The sequence below is a fragment of the Micromys minutus genome, assembly GCF_963924665.1.
Source record: "Micromys minutus genome assembly, chromosome: 12".
Taxonomy (NCBI): domain Eukaryota; kingdom Metazoa; phylum Chordata; class Mammalia; order Rodentia; family Muridae; genus Micromys; species Micromys minutus.
Genome location: NC_137981.1, coordinates 9,212,638 through 9,227,096, shown reverse-complemented (window position 1 = coordinate 9,227,096; position 14,459 = coordinate 9,212,638). Strand labels below are relative to the sequence as shown.

Sequence of the window (14,459 nt, the reverse complement as noted above, 5' to 3'; positions counted from 1 at the left end):
TGTGTATGTGTTGGCATGTGGAGGCTGGAGGCTGATGTTCCATGTGTCCTTGACTGCTTTCTACCTTACATAGTTAAGTCAGGTGGACCTTCTTAGGACTGTGTGGGCTATTCTGACTCCAGAGACTCATTGTCTCCTCCCACGCACAGTGGTTGCAGGCAGGCTGCCGTGACCACATGGCATTTGTTTTAAGGTGTGTGTGCGCACGGCCATGTGCTTGCAGTATGCAGGGGTCCCTGTGGAGCCCAGAAGAGGGTGTTGGATTTCCTGGAACTGGAGTTAAAGGTGATTGTGAGCAGTCAGTGTGGATCCTGGGAACTGAATTCAGGTCCTCAGCAAGAGGGAGGAAAGTGCTCTTAATGGCTAAGCGTCTCTGTCTTCTTACTTGGGTTCTGGGGATCTGAACTCTGTCAGGTCCTCACATGGGGCACAAGTTGTGCCCATGGAGCCGCCTTCTACCTCTTACTTATTTTTTAAAACAAATTAAAAAAATCTGATAAACACAGATCCCATCTTTACAAAAATTGGGCCAAAGAGCTATTATCTTTTGGACTTTTTTTTCCTTTATTAGTACTGAGGATTGAACCCAAGGTCTCATCCATTCTAGGAAAGTGCACTACCACAGAGCCATATCTTATCTCCTACAAGTTTTATTTTCAAGGCAATGCTCCCATTGCACTTGAAATTATCTAGGTCCTTAGTTATACTACCATCTAGACTGTTGTCAGGAGCCCCTGGCTTCCCACTTATGTTTTACAGTGCTTGGAATCTGTTAGTCAGTGTGGACTTCACAAAGGCAGAAGTAGATGTTAAAGTATGTGGTAGGCAGGCTGCATCCCTGGAAAGTGTGCTGGGAATTACAGCACTGCCCAGATGCTTGTGGCTAGTGGAAGAATAGGTGGATGCAGGCAGATGGTAGGTGTTGGAGAGCAGTGACCATTGTCTTGTCTGTTGTATACTGAGAAACCAGTGCGTATTTGATGGTGGGGGCAGGAGCAGCACAGTGGGCCTTGGCAGTGAAAAGGACTATTTGGTCTGAGAAATAAGAATTACTTATTTGGGAAAATTACATCTTCGGTCTTGGTGTTACTCTTGTAGCATTTTATCTCTTTAAGGGAAGGAGTTTAAAATTATACCCTAAGATCAGTTTTAAACACTGTTTCTCATCCTGAGAAGATTACAGCTTTGCAGGGGCCAGGCCAGTTTGCATAGGGGTTGTGGAGGTTACTTCAATGAACTTACTGTTGTTTTGGGCCTAATGAGAGGTGCTCTGGTAGATAGGGTTAGCATCTACCTTAATGTTGTTCTTGCACAGTTGTGTCTTCTGCCTCTTTAGAGTGGCCTGTGAATGTGTTAGGGGATACATAGTGTGTCTTCATAGAGATGATGTTCAAGTGTGGTGGTGGGTGTGTCTAAGGGAGGTAGGCCCTGGACTCACTGGGGAGTCCTGTCTTCAGGGAGTGTCAGAGCAGCAAGAGTCAACACCTTGTCTGCAGTTCCAAATGAAATCCCTGTTCCTAATTAGCCTGTGTCTTGGCTAAGTGTCAGGGAAGCCAACGCTGGAATAATGGGGAGTCTGAGGACCAGTGCAGGTTTTGTCTGTGGCAGTTTGCTGATGTGAGGTACTCAGTTGAGAAAATGAAGAGCCTTAGGTCTATGAGTGCTTATGGCAGAAAAGCTACTGAAGGTTTTCTCATGGTCAAATCAGTGGGATATAACATAACTTTGAACTTCTTAGAAGGAGTAATATGACACATAAAGAATCTCAAAAATAGTGTCAATCACTTTTGTTTCTGAAATTAGTGATATTTCTAGCAATTCAGTAAAGTATATTTATATAATATAAATGAGATACGTTCATTATTTTGTATTTGTCTACTTGCACTGCTTTCTAGGAGGTGTGATTGCTTACATCAGTTCCTCCAGCTCTGCCTCCAGCCCTGCCTCTTGTCACAGTGAGGGTTCTGAGAACAGTTTCCAGTCCTCGTCCTCGTCTGTTCCATCTTCTCCAAATAGCTCTAACTGTGATGCCAACGGTAATCCCAAGAACACTGATATCTCTAGCATCGACGGTGTTCTGAAGAGCGACCACACAGATTGTCCTGTGAAAACAGGCAAACCCGGTGCTCCTGGCATGACCAAGAGTCACAGCGGAATGACAAGTAAGTCCATTAGTATTATTTTGTTGTCACTAATACAGATGACCTTTATGTCCCAGGCTTGTTACTTGGTGCCACACTACTCTAGTCTTCTCTGGTAACCAGTGATGAGGCAAAATATCAGTGATGCTTTTAGAAGGTTCTTTCAAGGGCTGACTGTTATGTGGTCCTATGTGGCTGTCTTAAGGTTTTACTGCTGTGAACAGACACCATGACCAAAGCAAGTCGTATAAATGACAACATTTAATTGGGGCTGGCTTACATAATTAGAGGTTCAGTTCAGTATCATCAAGGCAGAACATGGCAGCATCCAGGAAGGCATAGTACAGGAAGAGTTAAGTGTTCTACATCTTTATCTGAAGGCTTCTAGCATAATACTGACATCCTGGCATTTAGGACTAGGGTATTAAAGCCCATGCCTACATTGACACACCTACTCCAACAAGGCCACTTTTTTGCTCAAACATATTCAAACCATCACAATACCCCAACTGTTTCTTCTTCCCTTTACCACACACTTACTGGGGCCTTTCTGCGGCACTCCTAGTACTGAGCCTTGTCTCTGTGGTAGTGTTTGCTGGTTGTGGGAACTGTTTACTTTCATGAAGCTGGAGTTGGGAATATTTGGGATTAGGAAACCCAAGCAGGATCTCACTGATCAGTGAGACGGCTTACCTGAGTGAGTGTGGGTGGAACAGGTCTAGTAGAACAGGTAGAGGAGGCATGGAGCTTGCCCATCTCTTGTTGATTTGAAGCAATACAGCCCAAAACCTCGGCACCTTTGTTTTTTTTTCTGATGCTGGGGATGGAGCTCAGGCCTCATGTTCACTAGGCAAGCACTCTTCACTGATCATACCTCCATCCTTCTTTACATTTCCTTCTTTTGTAAAGATTTACTTACTTATTTGCTTTTTAAATGTATGTGTATGTGTGTGAGCCTGGAAGAATATATGTGCACTGTGTGTGTGGTATTCTTGGAGACAATTAGGTGGAACTGAGTTCCGTGCTGTTGTTAGCTACCACATAGGTCCTAACCCCTGGTCCTCTGAAAGTATTCTTAAGTCACTGAGCCATCTCTTCAGCCACCTCCACCTCTGCATCTTCTACTGATTAATTTTTCTGCTTGAATTCTTAATTTTTAAATATAGAATTTTTTTTTTAGTTCTTGTTGCATGTCTGGCATAAGGTAACTACAGATTGATAAAATTTCCACGGATGCTTAAAACTGTCAAAAAAAAAAGAAAAGAAAAGAAAAGAAAAGCCAGCTTTTGCTGGGGCTGCAGTTTGGTGCTCTTGCCTAGTGTGTGCAGGGGCCTCTGTGGAGCTGGGGTGGGAGGGGAAGGAACACTGGTTTGCCTTTAATTTAGTATGGAGATTTTTTTCTTCTATGCTACAAAGATATAAGTGTATTGTTTCAAAGCACTTGCAAATTGATTGAGAAAAAATATTCAATTGGGAAAAGCACTTGAATGATTCTTCCAGCTCTTTATTTTCTGTTTGTGCCCTAGAGTTTAGTGGCATGGTTCTACTATGTAAAGTCTGTGGGGATGTGGCGTCAGGATTCCACTATGGAGTTCATGCTTGTGAAGGCTGTAAGGTAAAGAAAGCTTTCATTTCTTACTACTAATGTAATTCTGGGAGTGAAGAAAGTGGGTTAGGTTTGTGAATGTCCACAGTTTATTTAAAAGGGAGGGGAGCAGGAGTCTAGTCAGAATAAATTTGTTGTCTCAGGTTAGTCACTCAGGGTATGGAGCAGTCATTTGTGGCTCATTCACTCTCTTGTCAGGAACAGGCCTCGGTGATCAGGAAACAGGTATGAGCTAGATGGATAGGCTGGTGCACTGCATTGTTGGAGCGGGGGTTTTTTCTTTTTCTTTTGAGGCAGCGTCAGAAGTAGTTTAGGGCTGGCCCAGAACTTGCTGTGTATGGCAGTGGAGGATGACTTAGTGTTTGTGATCCTGCCTCCTGCCAAGGGCTGGGATTACAGGCATAGGCACTGGGCATATAAACCAAGATCTGAGTTAGGTTTTTAGTCTGTTCAAGCAGAGCATACCACAGGTGGAGTAGTTTGAAAGTTAATTTGCCTCAGAAGTTAAAGGCACCACCATGCCTGGCTCCTACTGTGCTATTCATAACAAACTCATTTTCATATTAAAATTAGCCAATTCAAGAAAGCAGACCACCTATGACCCATGCAACACTGTGTGTTAGGTGTAGGTTTCTAGAGCGTGATCTTTGAGGAACATAGACCATATCAGAGCTTATCCTGTAGGGGGGTACTGTGGACTGGGAATAACAGCTGAGTATTTACTTAAATATAGTGCACTAGAAATAGTGCTTGAGGCAAGAGGATTGTTGATGCTAAACCAGCCTGAGCTACTTAGCAAGATCTTACCTCAACACAAAACAGAAATGACAACAACAAACTGTAGAATGCATGAGTCAGATCACTAAATAGAGCGCACAGGAAGAGTTATTTTCTAGTGACTGCAACCAGAATCTTCTGTACCTCTTTGAGGTGGCCCTGCCTCCTCACTTACATCCAGGAATCTCTTAAATATGACACAACTCTTTTTCCTGTTACCAAAAAGGTAACAAGATCAACATGTGTTCTTGCTGTTTTCTTACTGGAGGCTAGAGTTAGTTTGCCAGGTTGTGGCAGCGTGAATAAGATAAGAAAGAGCAAGTCTCTTCTGGGACAGTTCTGAATAAGTTGAGTCTGGGAGTTTTTAATGACTTTAAGTGCTTTTTTTCTATAGAACTAGCTCTTTTCTATTGTCTTTAAGAATTGTGTAAATACTATAGAAAATGTGAAGTATTTTAAAGCTAAATTCATGCTCAGTTTACAGTTAGAAAATAAAACAATTTGAATGAATTATTTTTGAATTATGTTTGAATGTTTTATATATTCTCTTTTAAAAGAAGTATCCTAGCCTTTTATGTGTATTCCTGTTTTACCTGGATGTATGTTTATGCACCACTTGAGTGCCCATGGAGGCTAGAAGAGGGCTACAAATGGCTGTAAACTGCTGTGTGGGTGCTGGAAGAGCAACGGGCGCTTTTAACCACTGAGCTGTCTCTCAGTACTGTATTGATAAGTACAAATAATTGATTAATATACCTTGGTGATATCTGTTTGAGACAGTGTCTTGTGATATAGCTCAGGCTGGTTTAGACTCAAAATCTTCCTCAGCTTCCCAAGTTACTGCGATTACGGGTGTGTATCACCAAATCATGCTAAATGCATACATTTAGGCAATGCTGTGCTAGGAATGAAACCCAAGGTCTAACACAGGTTAGGCAAACTCTGTACCCCTGATCTACCTCATAGACTTCTTTGTATTAATTTGTTTGTTTGTTTGTTTTGGGACAGGGTTTCTTTGGGTAGAGCTGGCTGCCCTGGAACTCACTCTATAGACCAGGCTGGCAGAACTCAACAGAGATTCATCCACCTGCCTCGGTCTCCAGAGTGCTGGGATTCAAGGCATATGCTACCACCATCATGCCCTTAGTACCCTATTAAAAATGCATTTTCTTAGCTCTTGCATAAATTAAACCAAGTATATAGTATTATAGCAGTAAAATGCAAAAATGTTTTATCTGGTCAGTATTTAATTAAGATGTATCATGTGTAGTAAGTTTTAATAGTGAGGGGATATGCAGTTGTTTTTCCTGAGTTTTCTCTGTTTTTTTCCTGGGACCATTGAGCTGGGGGAAGACCAGGCATAGAGCATGTGCTAATGGTTTATGTAGTCAAAGTAGTTGTTCACAGTTATCAGTCTGGGACCCTCTTTCCCTGGATCATTACCTGATGTGTGCATGTGCTGCTGACATGTGGCCAGGGATGTCTGGCATGCATGTCTAGGTTTTGTTGGTGTCAGTAGAGAATGTTCCAGAAATGACCAAGCTCTGCTATTATAACGTAAGGTTCTAGTGATAGAATTCAGCTATCAAACTGTCAGCTTTTATGCTTCAAAAGTTTTGAAAGCTGGATGTGGTGGCACATGCTTGTCATCCCAGCACTGGGGAGGTAGAGGTACGAGGATCAGTCCCCCCAAAACAATAAAAAAGAAGAAGGTTTGGAACTTGTTTTCAAGGTAGAGCTTGCAGAAGTGCTTATAAAAAAAGGTACAATGTGCCAGCAGAAAGAATCTTCCACAGGAAGAGGACTTTTGTTAAGTGTTGGATCAACCGATTGATACAAGTAGGGATCCAGTTAAGATCTTTGTCAGGACTTTCTCTCTTTGATATATACTAGCTTGATAAGGGAATAGTTCTTGAGGACTTCACATGGCTGTGTTTACATGGGTGGATAAACCTTCCTTTACTTTAGGGTTTCTTTCGGAGGAGCATTCAGCAAAACATTCAGTACAAGAAGTGCCTGAAGAATGAGAACTGTTCCATCATGAGGATGAATAGGAACCGGTGCCAGCAGTGCCGCTTCAAGAAGTGTCTGTCCGTGGGAATGTCACGTGATGGTACGTGCCAGTGCAGCATGTTTGCAAAGTCTCAGGTTGGCCATTGAGCTGTCAGCATGGCCTCTTAGTTTGGTAAGTGTAGATGCAGGACATACACTGTGGCCTCCTCTGGATTTGATCTCAGGATAGTGGAATGAGTGTATCATCTCAGAGGCAGCCATTGGCATGGTTGTCTTTTATGTTGCTTTTTGTAAATTGACTCATGTTTTTTCATAAATAATTTTTTTTTCGAGACAAGGTTTCTCTGTGTTTCCCTGGCTGTTCTGCAACTACCTTTGTAGACTATGCTGGCCTGGATCTTAGAGATCCCCTTGCTTCTGCCTTTCAAGTGCTGGGATTAAAAGACGTGTGCCACCATTTTTGGCTTTTCCTAAATGATTATAAATTTTCTTTTTCTGGGAATGAAGGGCAGGATTTATTTGGTGTAGAAAGATGGCTCAGTGATTAAAAATGCACACTTCTCTTGCAGAGAATTCAGATTCACTTCCCAGTATTCACAAGGTGGCTCCCATGTACCTGTAACTCCATACCAGGGGACCCTGATGCTTTATTCTGGCATCTGTGGCACAGTATGTGCAATATATGAATACACACACACATACACACACACATACACACACACACACACACACACACACACACACACACACACACAGAGACACACAGGTACTTTTACCTACCAAGTTGTCTTCTCGGCTGTCTTAGTCTTCTGAGAAGAATGTTTTGAGGTGCGGTCTCATTGCGTAGTTCTGGTTGGAGATGTGCAGAGTGTGGTGTGGCCGGCCTGCTTTAGTGAGGTGCTGGTGTGCTTCACATGTTGCTTAGATCTTTGCTTAGAAAAAACATGTTTTTCTTAGCTTTGTTTTGGAAAGTTTTCTCCTCTTTTTCATTTCCTTTACTGAATCAACACCCAAGTTCAGAAAAACTTAGGCTGAGGACATGTAGATGTTCATATGACAAGAAGCCATGACTTTTGGAGCTAGTTTTGTGTCACTGTTTTGTACCAGCAGAGCTTATTAGCATATAGACACTAACTAACTTTCTCTTCATAGCTGTTCGATTTGGCCGGATTCCTAAGCGTGAAAAACAGAGAATGCTAATAGAGATGCAAAGTGCAATGAAGACCATGATGAATGCCCAGTTCAGCGGTCACCTGCAAAGTGACACCTTAGCAGAGCAACGGGAACAGTCAGCACTGCCAGCTCAGGAGCAGCTGCGGCCCAAGCCCCAGTTGGAGCAAGAAAACATCAAAAGCACTTCTCCTCCTTCTGATTTTGCAAAGGAGGAAGTGATTGGCATGGTGACCAGAGCCCACAAGGATACCTTTCTGTATAATCAGGAACATCGAGAAAACTCATCTGAGAGCATGCCAGTCCATAGAGGAGAACGGATCCCCAGGAACGTGGAGCAGTATAATTTAAATCATGACCATCGTGGTGGTGGGCTTCACAGCCACTTCCCCTGTAGTGAGAGCCAACAGCATCTCAGTGGACAGTACAAAGGGAGGAACATAATGCATTATCCAAACGGGCATACAGTTTGTATTGCAAATGGACACTGTATGAACTTCTCCAGTGCTTACACTCAAAGAGTCTGTGATAGAATCCCAGTAGGTGGATGTTCTCAGACTGAGAACAGAAATAGTTACCTGTGCAACACTGGAGGGAGGATGCATCTGGTACAGTGAAATCGATTCTTTGCTCACCTTGTATCAAGGAAAGCTTGGAAGGTTTTCTTTTGGGGGGCTGCTGAGTTGGGAGGTGGGTCAGAAAACCCCAGAGATTTCTAGAAGCCTCGTGTGGTGTGTTTAGTGAAACGCTAATAAGCAGTGTGTGAGGAGTAACAATGTCACACAACAGTAGGTCTGAGCTCGTGCTTTAACTGCTACCGTGGGGTTAAGATTTGTATAAAATAGGATTGAGGCTAAGTCGATCCTATAATTCCTGGAACTCTTTCTCAAAGGGGTTGATATTCTACTTCCTTTGGTTTTATTGGAGAGGTTTTACTAGCCATAATGGTATAGAAGGAGCTTTGGAGATAGATTGTTTTATGGTTTGAGAATTTTTTTTTTTTCCAGATAGGGTTTCTTTATGTAGCTCTTACTGTCATAGAACTCAGTCTAAACCAGGCTGGCCTTGAACTCGGTGATCTGCCTGCCTCTGCCTCCTGAGTCCCGGGAAGGAATAATTTAGTAGCCTAATTTCTAAGATTTTTATCCTGAGATCAGTTAATACTCATAGCATTCAAATTAGTTTTATCAAGTTCAACTTACTACACAAAAATACAGTGTTTATGGTCAGGCAGAATTTCATCAGAACAGCAATAACTCCGTATGTCACATCCAGTGTAAGCCATGAGGTCTTGGTGTAGTGCTTGCTTTCAGCTGCCAGGTAATTAAAGTTATCTTTTTTTTTTTTTTTTTTTTTTAAATCTTAAAAATAGTTGATTCTACTACAGCTTTCCTTGGTCTCTTCTCTGTCTGAGGTCTGAGGGTGGCCTCCTGGTGCTTCAGGTGCTAAGACGCTTCCTCAGGCACCTGTAGGCTTTTTAGGTGCTGGCTTCATAGCAGTCTTCTCTCATTCCTTGAGTCCCACGGGTTTGATGGAAATTTAAAGGCTAGTTTTACTACTAGACCGTGCTTCATCCTTTATAGTGGTCCTGCAGCCTCTTTGGCTATCTTGACTCATGTTTAGAAGGTGTACCTCCTTTCCACAGTCAGTTTCCTAGCTGCACAGCTGGAGGTCTCTGCTCTTAGCATTGTCAACGAGATAAAGAATCAGTGATCCCCCCAATAATTTATTTATTTTCATTCACTTTATACCCTGATCACAGCTCCACTCCCTTCTCCTGGTTCTGTCCTTACCAGTTCCTCCTCCTGTCACCCTCACTCTTTTCAGAGAAGGGGAAACCCACCTTGGGTATCACCCCACCCTGGAACATCTAGTGCCAGCAGTGAGCCTCTTAAATTGAGGTACTGTATACTACCTTTTTTCTAGACCTTGCAGTGTTTTTGTTTACTGAGAATAAATAAGTCCTGAAATCGGAAGTAAATAGAGGTTTGTGACTTCACTGTGTTTGGATAAGGCACTGAGCCTTACAGAGGATCATATACTCAACTAAGAAAAGGTAATTATGGACTGAGGTGCAGCTTTTGTAGTGGAGCTTTTGCTTAACTTGTGCCAAAAGACTCGGGATTTCATCTACTAGCAGTGAAAAGACAAAGATTATATTTGATTATAATTGACTGTAATAACCAGGGCGAGAAATAAATGTTTTCAAAACTCAAGGCACTGCACATGTGTGTGAGATGGTAGCTGTTGCCCATGAATTTTTTTTTAAAAATGTAGTCTTTTTCCTAGGTTTCCTCATACAGTAGGTCCCTAACTGTTTAAATTAGTTTGCCATGAGGCTTTTATAAGTACATTTGAGACAGGGTCTTGTGTAGTCATGCCTGGCCTGGACCTCACAGAGATCTGTCTGTCTCTGCCTCCTTAGTATTGGGATTAAAGCTTTACAAGGCTTTTTAAGTGTACAGGATATATAATTTCTATTTTGTTTGTAATTTTATTGTTGCTTTTCGTTTTGAGATAGGTTCTTACTGCATACTTCTGGTTGGCCTTAAGTTAAAGGTGTGTACCAGTTGGTCTTGAACTCAGAGATCCTCGTGCCTTTTCCTCCCTTGTGCTGAGATTAAACTCATGTGCCACCACATCTGGCTATTTTAACTTTAATTATGTGTCTGTGTGAGTGTGGTGCTGAAGGAGGCCCCGAAACTGCAGCTAGTAGACAGTAGTGAGCCTCTGATATGTGTGCTGGAAACTGAACTGCAAGAGCAGCATTTACTACAGCCATTGCTCCAGCCTGTATATGTGATTTTTAAAGCCCCCATTTTAAAGTTTTTACCTGCCTTTCATTGCTTAGAACCCACACATTTTCTTATATACATTGAAGATATACAACAGTATTTGCTGTGGTGAGAACTTCTGTGTTGAAGTGAGATGCACTCAGAGAAAGGGTTAATGGAAGACCTTGCTGGAGTTAGGAGTTACTTCATGTTGTGGTTTCTTACGATTGAGGTGACACTTTGAAATTCTTTGCCAGCCTTCACAATTTAAGAGTTTTTCTATTTCCTGTAAATTAGGTTTGTCCTATGAGCAAGTCTCCATATGTGGACCCTCAGAAGTCTGGACATGAAATCTGGGAAGAATTTTCAATGAGTTTCACCCCAGCAGTAAAAGAGGTAGTGGAATTTGCAAAACGTATTCCTGGCTTTCGAGATCTGTCTCAGCATGATCAAGTCAACCTGTTAAAAGCTGGGACTTTTGAGGTAAGTATTTATTCTGACTGTTGATGGAAAGCCTTTTCTAAGTAAATGTTGATAGTTCAGAGTCTCAAACTAACAAAACAGTAACTATCACAGGGTTCCAAGAAGGGAGGGGCAGGTACATTGAGCTACTTGGGACTGGAGTATTGAACTCTGACCCAGCATGTGAATTACAAGTTCTGTTGGTAGTTTCAGGTTTAGACATACTGGTTTTTGCTTAGTGTTAGACACTCAAAAGCTGAGTCTAGTGTTTACTGTATTGAGTACAGAATAAATAAGGAGAATGGGTTGGGTGTGGCGTGGTGGTACATGCCTCTAGGCCCAGCTTTTAGGAGGTAGAGGTACATGAATCTCTTGAGTTTCAGGCAAGCCAGGGCTACATAGTGAGATCCATTGTCTCCACAAACAAAAGTAAGTACCTCAAACCCAAGAAATGATGCTGGCATATGGTTTTTGTTTTGTTTTTACAGGTTTATTTTATGTATGTAAGTACACTGTTACTTTACTGTCTTCAGACACCAGAAGAGGGCATCAGATTCCATTACAGATGGTTGTGAGCCACCATGTGGTTGTTGGGATTGAACTCAGGACCTTGGGAAGAACAGCCAGTGCTCTTAACCACTGAGCCATCTCTCCAGCCCTGGCGTATGGCTTTTACTTTTACGAGACTATAGAATATTTAGGGACTCAGGAGACATCTCTGTGCTGCCCTTTCTCGGGATCCTGGGGTTCTTGTTCTCAGTCACTGCTTTTGAGTTAGGGTCTTGAGTAGCCCAGATTGTCTCAAATTCCCTCTCTCGCCTCCTTCCCAGTTGAGTTTGGGGTGTGCCTCTGTGTCACTCTCCTGCCACTGCTGTTTTACTCTTTGCATCCCAGCTTCTCTTGAGAATGCTGCTATGGCTGCCCCTCATGAAGGTGAGCTGGCAAACTGCTGCCTCCCAGTAGTGACTTAAGTGGTTCCTCACAGAGCTCTGAAATTTTAGGGGACGATAAGAGTTGAACATCTAGTAGGCCAGATCTTTAAACTCTGAGCAGAGTGATAAGGGACCAGACATATATTAGACTCATTCCCCCTGATGAGTCAGCAAATTTAAACTATCAGGCTGTATTAGGCAGGGTTCTCTAGAGTTACAGAACTTAAGGGTAGTCTCTATATAGTAAGAATTTGTTGGGACTTACAGTTTGTAGTCCAACTCCCCAACAGTGGTCAGCAGCAGGCATCCAGCTAGTCACCAGAGATGCTTCCCCACTAATTTTCATTCTCATTCCAGCCCTCTCCTGTCCCCCCTCTCTCCACATCTGATTGCCATCCTCATTCCCCTCCTCACCCCTTCTACCCAGTTCCCTCTCTTCATCCACCTCTGATGTTTATTTCGTTTCCCCTTCTGAGTGAGATTCTGCATTCTCCCTCGGGCCTTCCTCATTACTTAGTTTCTTTGGTTTTGTGGATTGTAGCATCACCGTCCTGCACTTATGGTTAATGTTCGCTTATGAGTACATACTATACCTATCTTTCTGTAGACCACGTTTTTAAACTCAGTGACATCGTTGCTCACTTTAATTTTATACTTGCATTTCTGAATTTTTATAGGACTATAAAATTCTGAATTTTTATAGGACTTTAGCATCTTGCCATTGCTGACTGAACTGTCTTTCTATATCGGATGTTTCTTTTTTCTTTTCTTTTTTAAAAAAATGTATTTACTTATTTACTTAGAAGCATTCAGAATGTCAACAAAACAGCCACTTTTTTTTTTTTTTTTTTTTTGCAATTACAGAATAGTATTCAGTTAACAGAATAACAATTGTCTTTCATATTAGCTGCATCAGAGACAACTGAAGATGGGGAAAAAACCCAAAAAGAAAACCAAAAGAAAAAAGAAAGAAACAACCAAACTACCGTCCCCATATATAACTAAGTTGTGCTGTGCACCAACAAGAACCTGCTTTAAATTTCCATGCCAGTTTACAACCCCCAGACTGTGCCAGGCAAGGTTAGTGGATACTGAAAATGCCACCAGGACAGGGCTATGTAGAGACACATTCCTTAGTGTGTTAAAAAGACACTGTACAGTTTAAAAACAAATCTTACACAGCCTTACATTTCTATTTTTTTCTTTAAAAAGAGTGAGTTGTATATGGGGCTAAATGCTTATAGGCAAGAAAAAAAAAACTGCGCTGGAACCAACTTATTCATTATCATCATCTTCTTCATCTTCCTTTTCTTCCTCCTCTTCTCATCCTCTTCATCCTCTTCCTTCTTTTTCTTGCTCTTTTCAGCCTTGACCACCCCATTTTTTTCAGGTTTTTCTTTAGCTCTGTAGGCAGCAATGTCCTTCTCGTACTTCTCCTTCAGCTTGGAGGCCTTCTCAGGGCTGCTTGTCAACCGTGGCTGTGTTCCACATTTCTCCTAGTTTCTTTGCAACAACACCAATGGATAAGCCAGGATGCTCGCCTTTGATTTTTTTGGGGGTGGTACTCAGAACAAGAAGATGGCTGAGGGAAGCCTCTTGTGTGCATTGGTGTCCTTAAACTTTTTTTTGGTCTCCCCTTTTGGGGGGATGTAGGTTTTAATTTCTCTGTCATAATGAGTCTTGCCAGCCTTTGCCATATCTTCAGATTTCCCCTTTTCTTTAGCAGACATGGTCTTCCACCTCTCTGAGCACTTCTTGGAGACCTCTGAGAAGCTGACAGAAGCATCCGGGTGCTTTTTCTTGTGCTCCTCCCGGCAGGTTTGCACAAAGAATGCACATGAGGACATTTTGCCCCTCGGCTTCTTAGGATCTCCTTTGCCCGTGTTTAGTTGATTTTCCTCCGTGAGGCACAGAGTCGCCCAGCGCCTGTCCGCTCTCGCTCGCCCCGGCGCTGTCTCTGGAGCTCAATGGACTGCAATGGCTGAGAGCGGGAGCCAGACGCAGCCTCCTCACTTTTTCATGCTGTAACCAGGATGTTTCTTTACTGACTTCAATAGTTACATCTTAGTTTTCTCATTGAACTTTTTATACATTTGAATTTTTTGCCTTTCAGGTTTTAATGGTACGATTTGCTTCATTATTTGATGCAAAGGAGCGGACCGTCACCTTTCTAAGTGGTAAGAAGTACAGTGTGGACGACCTGCACTCAATGGGAGCAGGAGATCTGCTCAGCTCTATGTTTGAGTTCAGTGAGAAGCTGAATGCCCTCCAGCTCAGTGACGAGGAAATGAGCTTGTTCACAGCAGTCGTTCTAGTATCTGCAGGTAAGCAAGCAGGCTGCCTCAGAATCTGATGATGCTGACTGATAATGTCATCCTTTCTGTTCTTCAGATCCCATGTTCTGTGAAAGGGTTGCTCCATACGAACCTAGTATAGGGTTACTCGCTCTTTGAGTAACGGGCTGTCTCAATCCATTTCCTCGTGAGTCACAGTGATGTATGTAGCCCAGTTTCTTATATTTAGGTTGTAGCAACTTTCTCTCAAGGTATCTCATTCAGATGATAGCCATTATGGGGCAGGCTGC

General features: G+C 42.5%; 1 protein-coding gene across 1 annotated transcript in view; it reads left to right on the top strand.

Annotated features, from left to right (window-relative positions):
* The window catches only part of NR1D2 (nuclear receptor subfamily 1 group D member 2), a 32,705-nt gene that overhangs the window by 14,417 nt on the left and 3,829 nt on the right, over nt 1–14,459 (top strand). The window contains exons 2-7 of the mRNA XM_080926931.1: nt 1,896–2,162; nt 3,668–3,756; nt 6,493–6,637; nt 7,690–8,315; nt 10,779–10,964; nt 13,989–14,199. Of these exons, the coding sequence (XP_080783057.1) occupies nt 1,896–2,162; nt 3,668–3,756; nt 6,493–6,637; nt 7,690–8,315; nt 10,779–10,964; nt 13,989–14,199 (1,524 nt within the window). The remainder of the gene's footprint in view (nt 1–1,895; nt 2,163–3,667; nt 3,757–6,492; nt 6,638–7,689; nt 8,316–10,778; nt 10,965–13,988; nt 14,200–14,459) is intronic.